The 19580-nt window shown below is 29.5% G+C and overlaps 1 protein-coding gene across 3 annotated transcripts in view; it reads right to left on the bottom strand.

The window, feature by feature from the left end:
• The window catches only part of LOC129959955 (transcription factor collier-like), a 210137-nt gene that overhangs the window by 126739 nt on the left and 63818 nt on the right, over positions 1-19580 (bottom strand). For all 3 annotated transcript variants that reach the window (XM_056072877.1, XM_056072879.1, XM_056072878.1), the window contains exons 5-6: positions 16027-16100; positions 11015-11083 (exon numbers count right to left, since the gene is read on the bottom strand). In XM_056072877.1, the coding sequence (XP_055928852.1) occupies positions 11015-11083; positions 16027-16100 (143 nt within the window). The remainder of the gene's footprint in view (positions 1-11014; positions 11084-16026; positions 16101-19580) is intronic.

The following is a 19580-nucleotide window of genomic DNA, read 5'->3' as shown; positions in this document are numbered from 1 at the left end:
GCTTCTAGGGAGTGTGGACAATATGGTGACCTAACAACCAAGGAGATCGATCCTCAGAGACATCTCCACAAGAGGCAGGCGACTGCGTCAGACTGTCCAGATAGCTTCCTTATTGGTAAGCGCCAAGTCTCACAACGATCGCAATTGGGAAAGATGGGGGTTTCGCGAGCAACGAATGTACATAAAATAAAGCTCGATCTGTAGACGGCGAATTTACTTAAGGGAGCTATTCCGAAAGATACAGTGTAGAGTTTGCAGCAACCGAATTTGTTACATTTAGAAATTGGAGGCACGCGCTTTCTTGAGGTCAAGGGAAAGAGAAAAAATATATACATTTATATTCTTGTATAGATGAAAGCGTTAAACAGAATCTAAATTGAGGAATTTTTGTTTTTCGAGGTCAAAGAAGTGGGGGGAGAGGGTATATGGTTGTCCATTTGAAGGCATTAGTCGGAATATAGCAAATTAAAAATTAGTGCCATACTGTCTTTAATTGCCAGTTAAAAAAATATTTTAATCTAGTTGAAAGTCTTCGTTACACTGCTTTAGAACTTTAATATATAGATGAAACTCATACTGATTCATTCAAAATTCTTATAGTCATTATAGTTTTTTTGCATCTAAGATTTTAAAATGTCCAAATAAATGCAAAATAATATATTTACTCGTTCGTATACTATGTTCAGTTGAAAAAAACGTGGGTTATTGAAATTGATTTCACAGGGTTAAAATCAAGTGATTTCATTGCATAAAAGTTTGAATCTAAAAGCATAGACATAATATTTTGCTGGCTACCTAGCCACGTTGGCATACATGGAAATGAGAAAGCAGATGTTGCAGCTAAGGAAGCATCATTATATCTACAACGACCGCTTCCCTATCTTAATGCGAAGAAGTATCTATCTCATCATATTCATTCATTATGGCAAGAATTGTGGGACCTCCAAATATCTAATAAGTTACATTTTATTAAATCACACATTACATTATGGCCAATTATCCCAGTGAGAAAACTTGATGTCAAGTTGACACGACTTCGCATTGGGCACACCCGTTTCACCCATAAACACCTTTTGTTTGGTGAACGATGTCCAACTTGCACATCATGTCAAGTCGATTTTACCATCGTTCATATTTTAACCGAATGCCCAGTTTTTAATAGACACCGGCTGCATCATTTCGGAACATCGAATTTGAACATCCGTGACTTATTGGGAGAAAATCCTCATACGAACATTTTTAAATTTTAAAAAAGAAATTGGGTTTTTACATCTTATCTAATTTTATAATTCATTAGTATACTTTTGAAGATTTATATTTTTATAATACTCGATATTACTATTGACAAAAATTTTAACACCTAGATTAAAATTTTTTTAAAAACTTTTTTATCTCATTTTACCATATGTTTGGCGCAGTATGGCCAGGTCTGGCTCTTGTGCCATAAACATCAAACTCAAACTCAAAGCATAAAAGTTTGTCTTACACAAAATAGTTTTAGGTTTTCGAAACATGTAGTTACAATTAAACTTAATGTTTAATAAGTAATCTAAATTTTTATTGAAGTAATTCTCGATATTTTGAAATAATTTAAATTGAAGAAAACTTTATTTTGGATTTTGGGCCTTTCTATAAAGATGAAAACTAAAAATACATATCTGTACAATAGCTTGGAAAACAGGGAATACATAAAAATTTGCTCGCTCCTTCAACCAGATTCTTTTCCATTCATATACCCTTACAACAAACTTCTTTACGGAAGGAAAAAGAGAAATAAGATGGGTTCACTAGAGTTTCTCGAAGCATTATTCAGAACCAGTTTATCGACCAGAGATAAAGACATAGAAATAAACCTTAAAAAATATATATAAAGCATTTTTTTCAACCGTACTCGAAAGCGGGGTGTTAACAAATTCGAGGAATTTCTTAAGTTGGAGTCGTAGCTCTGGCAGCTAAACTTATTGGCAAAATAACAGGCAGAGCTTAGATTTCCCTAAGGTATCATATTTTATCCAGGCTGCTATATCGACTGGGACGGCAAACAACTATACATACGCCTCACTTCAGGTGCTAGCCTACTCTTTTACGGTAGGGAGGGGGAGGCAAGTTCAGAATGCTCAAGGCTAGGCAAAAGACACTATCTTGGCGTTTCAGGAGCGAATTTTGGACCCACTCCCACCGCTCGCTGTGGTCACGCTTCATGGACATGGGCCCAAGCCAGAAGTTTGGCCCGCAAAGATACCGATTCGCGTCCCGCGGGGCGTTGGAGATTGACACACCCCCCTGATGGGGTGGGCCTGTGATCAAGTTGGGGAATTCCAATCTAACTTTAGCTTCTTTACGGTGGTGTAGCGAGACGCTTTCTTTTTACAATAGTTCCCCTAATTGCTATCGAACGTTGACTAAAATTCATTTGTTGAGCTGCAGGAGTCACGGTGCTTGAGCAGGGTGGGAGGAAACGCGCTTATCGGAGGCTCCCAGAGACCTCACTCAGCAGAAGACCCATTTTACTTGCTGCTGAAGACGTTTGAGCCTCATTAAACTGTTTTATGGGAAAATAATGTTTGCCACACACTACCCGCTGCCGAAAGTCATTTCTTTCACCGTTCAAGGAGAACTTTTTTTCTCCTCCATGGGCTCGCTCGAAGGTAAAATTCCATAAATACTTGCATTTGATGTCTCATCAGAATGAGACATTATACCGTATTCCTTAACGTAATCTTCATCGTCTCTAAGCTCCATTCTTTTATTACCATTTAACAGCTAATCGCTACAAAACACATGCTCAATAGTGTAAAGATGCAGAATACGAATATCCTAAGTCTTGATTTAGTTAGAATTCTGAAGTTTTCTTATGGCATTTTAATACGATTTTCTATTGAAACTATTTGATGATTCAATATTTTTTCACGGCTATATACTTTTTTTAAAATACGAATTTATGTGAAAGTAATCATTTTCTCCCCCTCTCTTTATCCATAATATCTCTAAGCTAAACAAATTTAAGGATTTCTGATTAATTCTGAGCATAGATATAAAAATATTTATTCTATTTTCGCTCAAATTTTAACCCAAATATAATAAAGTATCAGTTTAAGATTTATCCATTTTATTGTTATTATAAAAACTAATATTTATAATATAAATAGTGAACAATATGATAAGTATATTTAGCAAATTAGTTCGCACTCTAAGTATTTGAATTATATTTTAATTACATAAATTATTTTAATTTCATTTGTTCGCAAGCTTAACAATTTAATGTTATTTCAAATTTTTTTTTATCATTCAAAAAACACAACATGAGAAATAACTCTAGAAAAAAGATTAATTGAGCGAATACTGGAATGTCACAATATTTTGATTTCCATTCGAGCTTTATCCGTCATTCAAAACCACATAAAATTGTGTATTAAAATAACAAAAAACACATTTATCACTTAAATATGTCTTTGACGATCGTATTAAAATATACTGCACCGCTTGGGACACAACATTCTCCAATGTGTTCCTCAGTTTAAAGCTAAAATGCGAGTCATAGATGTTCATAATTGCATTTACTCTCCATAAAATCTTTTGCAGGGAAAATAAAGTTTAACATTTTGTTGGAAATCACTCCGACTTTCTTCAAACTCGGTAAAGAAACTAGGTTCTACTCACGTGACTTTCTCAGCGGTCGTAAGAAAAACAAATTCTACAACTTGTCTATTTTGTTCGCAGCGGACTACTTCCCTCCGCGAGACCTCCTACTTGACAGCGTCCTTCTGGGACAAAAAGCAGTGCGAAGGCAACTCGCTTGGGACTTGCATCCGAGTTCTCAAACAACTCTCTCAAAAACGGCTCACAGAGAGTGTTTGTGGATGAATATACAGTCTAGAGCTGCTACGGTGATAAACAGAACTTTGCTTTCTATGCCGCGTGTGGATTTTGGTACGATTTTGAAGGCATTGTGTGAAAACACAGATCATCAAACATTTGTGAAAATAGAAGGCTAAACTTGTTGTGTTTCGTCTAGACCTCTTTCTCCAATTAGTATTTAAGAAACAACAAGTTGGAAAGCTTTTACAGTCAAAGTGAAATGAAAGTTACTTTCAGTGAATCAGAAATACTTTCATTATATTCAATAAATAAAAAGGGTGTATTCTTGTTCCAAGAAATAAAATGTGCTCAAAGATTTGTTAAGGAAAAACTTTAGACTTTTTTTTTATTTAAAACGCTCTGTGTCAATAAGAGTTGAGAAAAGGAAGTAAAAATTCTTAAAAAACATTAGCAATCAAAGAAAAATTTATTGATGGAATTCTTACACTCATGAAAATTTTATATATTGTTTATATGCATGAATAGTTTTAAATTATTTGGACCTCAGCCAAAGTTAATATATAAAACCAAAAGGTTTTAGTAAACTGCTTATTGAAAATGAAATTTTATTTCTTTTAATTTTAAATTTACTGTTTAGCTTGCTGTTTTCATAACATGTAGGCAAAAAGAGTAAGCAGTGAAATTTATTGGAACATTTGAAGTATTCAACCTATCTTCTTCGAAAGTTTTTAATAAAATCTATAGAAATAATGTTGATTATCTATATTATTATGATTATCAGATTAAATTAAAAAGTTTTAAACTATGACCAAGAAAAATATTTAATTCGTTTTTTTGATAATTTAAAATATTATCATGAACATTCTTAAGATTTTTAAAGACGTATCGCTTTCTTTCTTCTTGCTTACTTTCAAAAATCACGATTGTTTTTGTGAAAGATATGCACAATAAATAATAAAAAAAAAGATGAATAAATTGATAAAAATAAAAGAAACGACATTTTTGTTGTGAAATTTTTATCATTGCGAAACAAAGTACTTAGTAAGCCTATAGGAAAGAGATTGCATTTAACTGAGTGCATGAGTTGACTGAAGTATTATAAAATAACACAAATTATAGTATAATTCTTAACTCAACAGATCCTTTAAAAACTCAAAAAATTAAACTGTTGGATGTAAATGATGGATTTAAATTAATTCAATTTAAATTCGAAATAACTGCATAGTTTAATCTGTCTAACAAGTTTTTTCACATTTTCTCTGTCAAATCGAAGTTATAAAACAAGTATTTTACATTCCATACTTTCTCTAGTGAACCTATAATATATTTAGAGCAAAAAAAAAAAAAATTTTTTTTTTTGATAGGTACCATTATATTTTAGAGAGATAAGATATATTCATATATTCCCCTCTGTTTCCTTTGTAATTATGATTTTGTTAAAAATATTTTTTTCTTTAAAAGCCCTTCAGAATTTAATTAATTTTCAAAGCATAAAAATTACAATATTTATTTTTGATTTATATTTTACCGATTTCTACTGACTGGAGATAATCCAAACCAAAAAAAAAAAAAAAAAAAAAAAAAAAACATCGATTATATTGCTACAATTGAAAAAAATAATGCATCAATCAATCGCACATAAGAAATCCTGCTATAGCAGGAACATTCCTTATCTTTCGAACTGGCTGATATACTCCTCTGTTTCCTTATTACTTCTATTATGATAGTTGCTTTATTGCTTTTTCCTGTGTGCATATGAAATTATACGGCCTTGAGTAGAGAAGGAAGAGGAGCCGAAGCAGAAATCGAGGGGTGGATTCGAATTCGAGAGGGGGGTTCTTTGAAGTAACAAGCGAGGCGGAGCGGCGGCCGGTGTCGATTTGCTGTCTGATAAAGGCTGCCTGGCACGCGACACCATTATCGTTCCAAGCGGCAGTCGACAGAACCAATGTTATTTTTGTGGGGTTGCCACAATGGGTAGGCTTATCGTCCTAACTAAGAATTTCACTTGCCTTGATTCTGACTAGAAAATCAGATATTTCACTTTCTATTAATTGCCTGACATTAATTGCCGAAAAAGATAACTAGAGTAATCATTTCTTCATGCCAACTAAGAATTGCATGTAATTAGTAATTTTTTTTTAAAATTTGTAAGTACTCATAGAAAACTTCCTAATGAAAGACCAATCTCAATTTATACTACAATTTGAGATTTTTCAATATGATGTGGATTTGATGTTAATCGAAATGGTTGTTTTTTACATAAATTATTTCAACTGATTACTGATGTATTAATTGAAAATTTCATCAGTCATAATCACTCATAGTTTCTGCAACAATTTGAGATTCGTTTTCTTTTGTGGCAAACAAAGCAACTGCTTATCAATATTGACAATATCTTAGTAGAAAATTTCAGAATTAAACAAAAAACACACCTCTATTTAAGTTTGAGATTGGTAACCCAATAAGTAGAAGTAAGTATACTGATAACCTTTGTTAATAAAAAAATAAAGAATTATATGTGGCAGATAATGCATTTGTGGGGAACATCCGAATCTAAAACCTTTTTCAGTTTCTTTTATATTCAGATTGGTATATTGATATGGTGTTTATCGTTTCTGTATTATATTTACTAGTTCAAGTGATAAAAAATCTTATATGATGAACATTGATATAGATTTTTTCAATGTCTACAATTTCGTGGAACTTTCAAATCCAATACCACATTAAAATATTTTTAAAAAATAAGCCAAAACTACAATGAGAACATTTATCAACAATCAATGTTAGTCTTTTTTTTAAAAAAATCGCTTATAATAATTCTTTTAAACTGAGCAATTATTAGGGAAAAATTGCATTCCTGTCAATTGAGTGTTCAATTATAATTAAAAAGTCATGCTAACTTTAATAAACAATTGCGATGTATTTAATTATTACCAATGATATGACCAAATACCAAGCTCTAATGTAAGATGTCAGATCCTTAATTTTTTGATAAAACCTTAGAATAAAAATATCATAATTATTTTCTTGAGGAATTCCTTTTTCCAAATTTTATTTCCAATTTAGAAATAAAAATCGATTAATGCAAATTTTTTGTCAAGTAAAGTTTATTCTTAAATATCCTCATTTATGAAAATTGCAAGTATCCATATAAAACCAGATACAATTATAGTTCACTTCAAAACATAATAATAATAATAATAATAATATATTAATTTTGGAGTATTGATTTGTAAAGTGACAACTTGCTTTTACTTGTCGCACTCTTCGTTTAATAATTCTGTTTCCATTGATTTCATTCCATTATCAGGTAATGCGATTTTATTTAAAGTAATTATCTCTGTAAAGTACTAAAATTTACGATGCGTTTTATGAATGTGAGAATTCATCTAATTTCTTTCATTTGTGAACTTAAAAGTACGCAGGGAAGAAGTCAATTTTATCAGTCTTAAGATGTATTATCAAAGCCTAAATCATCTTTTTCTTTATGATTAATCATAAATTTTTCCGATAGCAACTTTGAATTTTATGTGATATCAGTCATTAGATGATAATTTAGAGGTCCAGTGTTTAATGCTAGTGATATGGTATCAAAGTTAAATCACTGAGATTAGTCATGAATTTTCATTGATAACAAAATTGAATTTTGCGTAATAATGAACTCATGCGATGACGCTAATCTCTTATTTTTAAGAGGGTATTAAGGTTTAATCAGCTTTATTATTAAAGGCTGATTTTTTTATTTTCGTTGATAGTAGATGTATCATGAAAATTAAGTATAAAACGGCACACATTGATGACAAACAGCAAAATATACTAATTCACCTCTAGTCGAAGACTGAGGTTATTGAGTTTTCATTAAAATTAGGAAATCTTTGCATCACCGTGTGGTTCAATTACACTTTATTTCATTGCATATGCTAATTGGATTGATTTGCATGGAACTAACATAATTATCTTGGAAAGATTAACTTTCACATGTTGCAACTATTTTAATTTCATCCTGCTAATACAATAACAGTATAAAGTTAAGGTTTAATATTTGGGCATTATATAAATAATTATGAGTCGATGCATCTTCCAATGGCTTAAGGTGGTTGACTACGCTTGGTGGAGGCTTTTTTTAACTGTATTCCTCGAGCAAATCAGGCAGTGTTGGACAGCGTAATTGCATTTATAGTAGCTGTCCGTCCTCTTCTGACTGGTTGTGAATAGCAAGCGTTTTATGATGGAGTAGCAACCCCCTTCTGGCATCTAATGAGCAACGGGGTTGTTCTGTGAGGACGGGGTAACTGGATCCAGTTGAACGAGCCATCTGCTCCTCCAAGAGAGCCTTTTGTCCACGGAGGACGGGGAGAGGTGAATATCAGAGGGGCCTGATTTATCAACAATTATAAGCAGGAAAAGTAGAATAACCGAAAGCTTTGAAAAAAATCAGTCTGTTTTCTTCTGCGAGGGGTTAGTTCGGATGCTTAGGTCTACAGAGGCAGGATTTTATATATAATCTCGAAAAATACTTTTTAGAACTTTTTCTTAATGGTACAAACATTTTTTAACTTGAATAATATTATTAAGTAAATGGGTATAATTGAATGGGTAAGAATATAATTGGGTACAATTAATCATTCAAATTAACGTTTGGGGATGAAATCTTGCAAACAAGTCATTGTAGTAACATTATTTGGTTGAGTATTCTGGAAATGCTTGCTTAAAGTGACTGTTATTACGTTAAGTTCTTAATGACTGATTTGAAGTTATCACGTTACAATATTATTTCTAAAAAATGTACTTGTTTCTTCAATTAAATAGTACTTTATTTGTGATTCAATATTTATGCATATTGCATTAAAGGAAAACGTTTAATTTTGAATTTATTTTAAGAAATGAAATTCACACAAAGAAATTATTTTATGTCCATTATACTATCACTTGTACATTTAACAGAATGAATAAAATTGAGCCCTAATCTTTTATTTTTAACTTAATAAACATCATTCTTAGTACTTTATTTGTTTATAAAACGATGTACAGATCAACATTTGAATGAAAATAATTTTTATTAGTGAAATATGTTAATTGCATTTGTTTATACAAACTAATTTGGCTTTCACTTTCAGAAATAGGGAAATTCAATATTTAAATAAAATTTTGATTTAATTTATGAGTAGTTTCTTTTCAATTTTTTTAAAAAAAATCATTAATTTGTAATCATAAATGCTTACCAAAGAAATATTCTCAAATTGATACCAAATATAAGTTACTGTACAGCATTGTATTAAATCCTATAAATGAAAATCATAAAAAGGTCCATAACAATGCAGCCTGATATTAAATATTAATTTTACATTTTAATGGTTCTGATAGTACAAAATCCACTTTGAATGCATCACAAAACATATTATCTTGGCACTGAATGTAAAGATAATATATAGACACAATATTGTTTTAGAAATAATAAATACATCTTTTTAAATTTTACATCATCCCATTTCACGCTCCTTAATGCTTATTACACTTTTCAGAATGTCACAAATACACACTGCGATCTAAGCATTTTTATTCGAATTAAAGTGATACTAACAATCTAATTCCACACATTTTTAGCAACCACAAATAAAACACTGATAAAAATAAATTGACATCAAAATCTTCTAAACATTGTATTCAACAGGCTTACTGAATCACCAGGAGAATTGTGACTCAGCAATTTGAATTTTAAATATAGCACTAAATAGTTTTTTAAATTATTGGGTTTCCTTTTTCTAAAGCTTAGAATCAAGAGCGCCTTTCTAACTAAAAACCCCTTTAACTCTTGCAAGTATATTAGAGCAAATTTGAAATTAAATATTCATCTCATGATTTTTGCTCCAGGCAAACAGTCTTTTCCCACCCTTTCTGCCTATTCCCCCTTCTCACACAACTCAATGTTTGCGGTTTCATTCATCAGCTGTTACCCAACTCTTTTCACAGCGGAAGGAAAACATATTGATTGTTTGGAATTAATATAAAATTGTCCTTCCGAACATAGTCCTTTTGTATAGGGCGAGGCAGTTCTGTGGCATTTGTTAAGCGCCTCGACAGGCAAGGACCTACATGAAAAATCATTATGGAACATTTTTCTATTGGCAACACTACTCTTGAATTTTCTGCATTGGAGGGCAGGATGTTGAAGAGCTCTTCAAAAATCCGCAAGTGGAAAGTAACACCCGGGAATGGTCAGGCTATTTTCTCATCCGCCAGCTGACGGCTGGTACTCAAGAGTTACTTTTTGTAAACGAGGAGGAGGAGGAGGATCTACCCGTTTGCCACCGCGATTCGAAAATGAGGGGTGTTTTTTGAGTATCGGGGGTTTGGAGAAAAATCATTAGGCGTGATAGAGCTCCGGGAATAGAGGACTTATCTGTGCAGCGGATTAAGGTGGTCACGTGGCAGTGAAGTTGGTCTTCCACTTCTCGTTTGATGATTGCAGCGATAATGTCATCACAGACGAAGCGGCCTGTTCACCAGACACCTCACCCCAGTGCCTTTCACTCGTATTAATAAGAGCTATTGGTGCCAGTTCTTCAACCAAAAGCGCCAGAAACGTTGCAAAGGGTGAACGCTCTGTTCAGAAAAGGTTGGCAAATATTTCTTTTAATCATGTCTACAATAAAGCTGCTTTAAACGATTGAAAAAATTTTAGTAATTTTACGCTGGAAAGCTTGAACCATATTGAACAGTAGAGGTACATAATTTGATTTTGTGGATTTTTTTTTTCCTATTCATTTTAATAAAGGTTGTGAATTTCAGACTTTGAATTGGAATACCATTTTGATTTCAAATCGGGTGAATGCTTCAATTGAAATTGTTATTCAAATTCGGTTACAAACGCACATACATCAAAACATCATGTGAATTACAAGATATATATAAATTATGGCATTATTTTGTTTTTGCTTTAATTGTTCATTGGCTTGATCTAGAATAGGAGAATCAATTGTTTTCATACTTTTGCGCAATCGACCTGAAGTTGATTAAAAAACAAACAAAAAAACATACCCTGATTTGGTCTTTTTTTGTAAACATGACCGTGAAAGAAACATGTCAGAAAGAATCTGCGTTGTATATAAAATGCAAACAAAATCCTTCAGGTATAGTTTTGGAATCCTTATGTTGTCAAACTGGTTTATACATATAAAAAAAAATGACTTACCTGTCAATTATCACGGGATCGGAAGGAGTTTCGTTTCTGTTGCCACAACTTTTCTTGTCGCAGCATCGACTATATAAAAAAAATAAGATAAAAAACATTTTCAGTTATTTATTTAATGAAATGTGTTTTCTTTTCAACTTTTAAACAACTGTTAAGCATGTAATGAAAAAGTGTTAATTTTAAAACAGTCAGAGAATAATAGAAACAATAAAGTTAAGAAAGAGATCGAGCATAAAAGCAATAAATCTATGTTTGAAAATGCTTTTTAAATACATCGAAATACTTTTATGTTTGCTGAATATTTGATAATTCTGCATTCTACGTAAAACTCACGTTTTATCTTTAATTTAAAATAATTGATATGCAAAAATAATTAATTTCTCTTTGATGGATTAACTATCACCCACTTAAATTGTCTAATAGATTTATTATTATTTTTTTATTAAATACACCTTTGATCTCTTTTGTCCTATATGAAACTCCTTTTTGAAAATGAGAATAATTCATTACTCTTGACTTAATTATCTAACCATTTCTCTTGACTTCTCTTGTCTTAAATTTGCTAAATTTGCTATTTCTAAATAAATCTTTTTAAAAGGCATACTCGTCATATTAAACTGATAAGCCATAAATTAACAAAAATAACATCATGACTGCAACTAAATAGCTCCAATTGAAGCGACTAAAACCGCTTATTCCAAAACTGAACATCAATCGCCTTCGATCCTTAAAACTTATTAAACAAGGCTTATTAAATAGAAAAGAGTTCACTGATGCTTGTCTCAATTTCTAAATAACTTTAATTCTCCTAATTATTATCCGTTTACGGTTCCAATTCAGTTCTATCAGTACCGAAAAGCAGTGCTTCAAGCTTTTGAAATTCTCTTAAATTCTCCGAAAGCGAGATCTTCTACAAACAGTTTCTTTTGAAACGGCAGTGATTACTCGCCGAGTGATTTTCTTTTCTTGCCGTTGAGGAGGAAAAATCCCTCTGATATATGTGCTCTTTATTGGTCTTATTAACCTTCAACTTTCCCCCAACTTACATTGTAAAAGTTTAATCCAACGTATAATGTTACTACTCATTAAATGTCATGTAAATAAAATTCCACAAGCTCGATGGATTATTCCATTTCTCATTTCATCAGTTTTGAATCTGCGCTTGTCAAGTTAGAAAACTTCAATGAATAATCCACGTACCCCCGTCATTTTGATCTTTTTTTCCAGTTTTGTGATTCCGATAGTTGCTTTCCAGTTCCCTTATCAAAGGAGGTGATTAAGATGCGATGTTTTTGAATTTTAATTGGGATAGGACTTGGTAAATTTGAAATAGAATTTCTCATTTGTCAATATAAGTGTATCTAAGAGACACAGAAGAAAATAATTGTAGCTTAAACGCTAGTCTACAATGTTAAATATTTGAGTTTGAATAAAATGTATGATATGTGATTGAAAGAGGTATTTTACTTTTTGTAAATTAATTGTTTTCATCAGTTGTTCGCAATGATATTTTTGAAATGGAACTGATGAATCATATTTAGTGAAAATTTAAACAATCATTTACAATCAAAACTTTAATTGACTGAATAATTTTGACTGCTTAGTTGCAATCATTAAACTTAAAAATATTGGTATGTGGCTAACATATAGTGTTTTAATGTTAAATTTACATTTTTAATGCTAAAATTTAAAATGTTAAATTAACAATTTTAATGTTAAGTGTTTAAATGTTAAATTAGCAGTTTTAATGTTAGGTGTTTTAATGTTAAATTAACAGTTTTAACATTAAATTTAAAAAATTCAGATATTTTACCTATTTTATCAAATTGATTCAAATGTCTAAACTGCAGCTTCTAAATTTTGATAACAATGAGACTAAATAAATAACAAATGGAAATAATGAAATTCTCATTTTCCAAGATTGATAGGGACATGAAGAAAGAGTCAAAAGTGAAAAAGTAACATTTCACATTTTTCAGAATCGAAAAGTCAGTACATGATAATCGAAAGTAGACATAAAACATTAAACGCAGTATAAGATCAATATTAACAGTGGATTAAAGATCAAGAAAAATAACTTAGTATCTAATGATTTTCGAAAGGGTGTTACCTGCTTCGCCAAATTTATTCACTTTGATGACAAATTGATAAGATAAAACGTTGATTAAATGTGATTAATCAATCAAATTTAATAAATATTCACTCACTGATACCATGAGCTAATTGTGTCTTATGAACATTAGAATAGTGAACTGGCTGCTAATAATCGCATTTCGACAAAATGTACTATCTACGAATGATTAAATCTGCATAGTCGGGAAATAATGTAACCTATATACGGCTACGTCCCGCTAATTTAATAAGAAAGGCTATTGATTAAATACAATTAATGTAATATTTCCTAAAACAATATTTCTAAATTTTTCAAGGTATTTTAGTCAATTTCCATAAATTGTGTAATAATGTTTTTGAAGTTTCTCGCAATTGTAATTCTAACAATTCAGATGATTGAAAACTATATATTAAAAAAAATAATTTCAAAAAACATACGACAAAGCTTTTAACTTATTTTGATAATCAAAATAAAGAGGTTTCTTTTTTACCATTTTTTCAAATTTGAGTTAGATATGAATTTAATAGTAACCATCAAAGTTATATCTTAACGATTATTTTTGATCATCATTTGACTCTTTTAATTGTTTTGAGATTTCTTTTAGATTCTTCAACTATTCCTTCATTTTGTTTTCTTATATTTATTGCGTTAAAATACATCAAATTGAGTTAAAACAAGAATATGATAAAAATGTTTTGCTTGCAATATATAATGAGAAAGTAAACAATTATAAATGGAATTAGAATTTTAAAAACTGTACAGCTATTTAAATAAGCGGCAAGCTACATAAAGTTAATAATTTTATGCATAAATTAATAAGAACATATATTTATGTTTAAAATTCTGAATTTTTTGATGTTTTTATTTAGGTTTAATTATAAATTTACATTTTAATTCAAAAGAGTGAAAGAGACGTATAATAAAAATTTTAATACATAAACAATTTTTATTCCTTTAAAAATTATGAGAAATTAAAAAAAAAGATTAGATCAATATAGACGTATGTGCAGATTTAAATTTCCAAAGAAATAAAAACAAGATATCTTTGAATAGACGAAACTTGCATAAAAGTATCTCGCAGTCATCTTATTTAAGTGCGAAAAGAAACAATAAAAAGTTAATCACAACAAATAAAAAGAAGAAGTAATCTTGTTACTAATCATTAGACGTGATACTAATTTTGTTTTAATGCAGTGCTTCTGCGCAGCACCTTTATTAAAGCAAAATAAAATACATTTGTATCGGCGTGTGCTACATTCTTTCATAATTGAGAGAAATGAAATGATAAAAAAATTTTGCTTTAGGTAAAAACATATATTTTATTCATAGTAATCATTCAAATATTAACAGCGGCGTCCCGAAAATGAAGCTAAATTAATAAAATAGAAGCAGAAAGCCGCTCCCGGCTTAAAAATTGCCATCAACTTGTGGATTTATAATCATCGAGCAGTGGAAATGTGCTATTTTTTCCTTCCTTTAGAAATTCATTTTATCTCATTTCTTCATGTAACACGCACTTTAATTATAAGTAGCCCAGAGTCAATTAAAATGTTGTTCGCTTTGAATATCGTCTTTCATACACACTTTCAAAGAGAACAGGCATTTTTTAAAAGAAAAACAGCTTCTAGAAAATGAAAGATAATTAGAGATATCTCTTTCATATCTTTGAATTCTAATCTTCTACACGCATTCTGTTTCTTGCATAATCAGATTACAATGCGTCGAAAAAGAAAAGGAGAGCTAACAGATGCTTTTCCCACGATGTCAAAGAAATAGGAAAGATTTCAAAAAATGTAACAACCAAACAGGTTAATAAACAACAAAAACAAAAAAAAAGGATTCATTTTGATTATTATTGTGAGGAATGTTTTTGTTGCACTTATTACTATTATTAGTGGATAACTATTTCTTGAGAAATTGTGTTTTATTGAGCACTGGCAGAAATAATCTGGAAATGAAACAAATGCTGTTGGTATCTTGTCGCATATATTGACCAACTTATAAATATTTGACAAATAAAATGCATCCCAATTTTTGAATAAAAATTCCCTTTCCTATGGGTTTATAGTCAAAAAGAACTCAAATTTTATAAAGTGGAACGCTACTCGTATATCACTACGCGCCGTCACTATATTTAAAAGTATTTGACAAATTTGAAAAAAAGTTTTAAACGTATCAATCAATATTCTGCTTAATGAAAAAAAAAAAGCTATTTAGTTTCGTGTAACTCCTTCTATTTCCCCAAAACACTTAGAAGAGAAAAAATTATGAAATTATTAAACTTAGAAATTATGGATACTCATGGCTTTCTAAATATTACAACCTTGATCTGTCAATGACTATCGTCATTCCAATAAAAATTCTGATTATACGGTTGGAATCGAATTTATGACATGGAAACGAGACTGTTTAGTTTCTTGATTCGAGCTGTGTTATTTTACTGTTTGTAAAATAATACAGTTTACTTATTTTACTTATGTTTACTGTTTGCTTCCCCTTCATAATTTTTATTTTCTATTTTTTCTTCTTATTGTTTTCAATTTATAAATTTTTATGAATATTATGTAATCAGGAAAGCAATTTTTTAAGAGTTTCATTATCCAGTGGTGCCTCGTGTACGGAATCAAAAGTTAATTAATTTAATTGATTAAATAATAACATAATTTTAAAAATCTTAAGCTAATCTACTATCATCGATTACATATGAGCGTACACAATTTGAAAATTTAAACACATCCAGAAGTGAGTGAAAAATCGACTAAAATATTTCAGCGGAATAAATATGAAACAAGTCAAGTTAAATAAAGATATGCAAAAATTGCCAAGTTGATATCACTCTATAATGCGACATTTTCAAAAAAAAAAAAAAAAAATGTAATTATATATAATTTTTTCTTACCTGCACATGACTTCGTGTGTGAGTAATACTCGGCACATTTCGGGATTTTTGTCTTGTCCTTCGTATGGGACGGCCTAGAAAAGAGACATTATTAAATAACAATGCACCAACAATGAATTTTTTAAATAAAAAAAATTTAGAAATATTTCTGTAAAATAAAATTCCAAAATTTTTGCCTGTACTTGAAGTGAAAGAACAAGAAACTTGAAAAGTTTTCAAGTTCCGGTGATTGTTATTAGAAGTTCGATATGTTATTGATGGCACTTGAAGACATTTTCTAAATATTCGTACACAACTATCAGATTAAGAAAATAGTTATTTTTGACGCTTTTTATAATTCCTATACAATTTCCTGTTTTGTATTCCTTATTTTCAAGATTTTCAAATTTTATTAAATTGATGCAACCAAAAAGTGGATATTAAATTCAAAATGTTTTTTAGTACTGGAGAATTTAATCGGAAAACAAGATTTTGCTTATTTGTTTATTGCTTCGACTTTATAAAAGAAAGAAAATCAAGAAACCATGAAAAATTCATTATTTATAATATTCAGAAATTAACCCTCACTTTATTATTCAATAAGATGTTACGTTGGAATGCATGACAATAATGCGTTCGAAACAAATTGAAATATTTTTTATAATGGTTGATAGTATAAACTAATATGACTACATGTTCTTTAAAAAGAAGTTTTAATAAATACAAAGCAATCATTTACATATAAACAGGAAGGAGTTTAGATATATTTCTAAAATGCTTCTTAAGGTCAAATGGTAAAAAAAAAAAATGCCCTGATCTTGATGGGGTTTTTTATTTTGCAAAATTTAATTTTTTTAATTCAAATTTTATGAATAAAGAGCTGTTGATACAAAGTAATTACAAATATATCTTGCAGTGTTAAAAATCGTAGACTGCACCTTGTATTTATTTACATTTTGAAAATTCAAAATCATCTATCTAACGCACATATATAAAACCGCTTTTCATTACCAATTTAATTCTATAAAAATTAAAAAAGAGTTTCCAATTGATAGCATATTAGCGACATATCACTTTTTTTTATTTCGTCTGAACAAAAACCTTTTTACGATAAAATTAGCGTTTCCATTTTTTTTTCTTTGGTCTCTGCAAATACTGGTTCACTGGATCAATGAAAGAATGGTCCAATATTTCTTTATATCTGACTTAGACAAAGTCGCATTAATGTTTCTGATTTTATTTTTAGCCTTTAGTGTCTGTAATAACGCTGAAATATTAAGTTAAATTGCCAATATTCGTATGAAAGCCATCGGCTGTAAAACACTGGCCATTTTTTTCGTTTTCTTTTCAATTGATTTTATGAAAGAGAGATATAAATTATATTCGATCCCTTTTAGAAAGCATTTTACTGAATCTCTCTTTCTCTCTCTCTCTCTTTCAATGCTTAAAACAAAATAAAACGTTTTGGAAGTGATGCAGGTTTTTGCTATAAATAGATATAATTTATCAATAAAAATGAGTATTGTTTTATCGTTTTTGAATACATTAGATAGCGTTTCTGGGCTGCGATGTGAAATAATTATTTTTAATCGTAGTATTTTCTGATACAAGCATTTTCATATAATTTTAGCTTTTCGTTTTCTCTTCTGCTGACATAAAAACAGTCAGTCAAAACTTAAAAACTGAGTTTAATGTCTATTCAACATTTTAAAAAAAAATTCTATAAGCAATATACCTGTTTGAACATTTTTTTCCATAATCATTTTATTTTTTTATTTACATAACAAGGCATCAAGTAGCTTTGTCAAATGAATATTTTCAACAAAGCTCAAAACTTAATTTTAACCATAAACCTCTTTTATCGAAAAGCCGGAATTTTTATGTTTTATTTAATCTTTCTTTGAATTTTGATATATAAAATAGCTGAAACTTCATTGAATAACCTTAACATTACTCTACGGAAAATTTTAAATTTGTCTCCAGTGACAAATACCAAAACTGAAGAAATGAAAATAAGTTTTGGTTTAATGAACATTTACACATATTGAGAAATCTTTCGTAAAATCCAATTTTTATAGCCATTTGACAGTTAAATGATCTACAAGAGAACTGTAATGCAAATTTTACTTTTATGACTATTTACTGAAGTTTTTTTATTAGTACTTTTCATCTAATTTCTCACTTTTTTGGATTAGTATTCATGAAAAGATATTTTTAATAAAGGTTGAATTAATATTTTAAATTTTTAAATAATTTCAAAAAGCAAATAATGAGTAATACATTATTGTTATTTTATTATTTTAATTGAAAAAAGGAATCAAGGGAAAAATGAACTATAAAATAAAAATTTATTAAGAAAAGATAATTTATAAAAAAATCCTTAAATTTTAAGCATCTAGTTTGTTCGTTTTTTCGTAGAAGAAAGCCATTGAAAAATCGAATAAAATTTTGATTCAAGAGTCTTTCATTATAGAGCATATCATACCGTGCAATAATGTGTAATTTCTAATTTGAAATTATATATTTTTAATTTCTTTTCAATATTCATAATAAAGTTCTGAAATAAGTTAAATATAATTCATGTGAATTTTTTTTACGAACCATTTTGATTAAGTTCTAAAATTTTATTCTTACAGCAAGTTATATGCAAATAGGCGTATCAGATTTCCATTCCTTTCTTTCAACGTGCATCTAAACATCAAATATAGATTGAATTTAGTTTTGAAATTTACTAAAATTTATTACGTGCTTATTAACGAGTTGTTACCCTTTCATTAAATTTGTCTATCATTATATTTATTACCCCAACTGAAGTACCATCATCTCAAGCGCAAGTGTTACAGCATGTACTTCAGCTGGTGTGAGTCACACCGTCTAGAAATCATGAAATTGACAAAATCAGAAAATGAAACTTCGATGGAAATGCCACCCATTGTAATTAACTATTTTTTCATAAAAGTATACAATATGAAATTTGAAGTATTTTACTCTAAATGAAGTTTTAATTTTCATTGAATATTTCCTCATTTGTTTATTGATCAGATTACAAAAACTTAAGTAACAATAAGAATTCCTTAGGTAAAAATAAATATCTTAAAAAGTATTCGAGTACTTCGAATCATTGAATTGACTAAAAATACTCCTCGTTCCAAAATAATTGGAAAAAAAAATATCTCAAAATGAGGAATATCTTAAGATTTTTTTTTAACGTTTGTTTGTTAATTCCTAAAAATTACTATGTTCAATTCCAAATATAAAAAATTGCAGCCTGCAATTCAGTTGATGTCACTTTTATGCCATTAGACGAACCGAAAATGTAATTTAATAGATTTCATAAGTTCAGTTTCAATTTAAAAAATAGTCTCTAGTTAAAATATATATTATATCTCACAAGAGAATACAGTCTGTTACTTTGAAAATATTTGTATCTAAATCTTTCGATTTCGTTTAGTGCTTGATGTTAATGAGCTGTTTGGTAAAATATTATAAAAATCAATTAAAACAAATAATTTTCGGGACACACTTCTTAAATATTTTTAAAATTTCTAAGAATTCTATCCTTGAATGGAACTAAA

This window comes from Argiope bruennichi, chromosome X2 (genome assembly GCF_947563725.1).
Source record: "Argiope bruennichi chromosome X2, qqArgBrue1.1, whole genome shotgun sequence".
In the NCBI taxonomy this organism is placed as follows: domain Eukaryota; kingdom Metazoa; phylum Arthropoda; class Arachnida; order Araneae; family Araneidae; genus Argiope; species Argiope bruennichi.
Note: the sequence above shows the minus strand (reverse complement) of the source record. Positions and strands in the feature narration are given on the sequence as shown.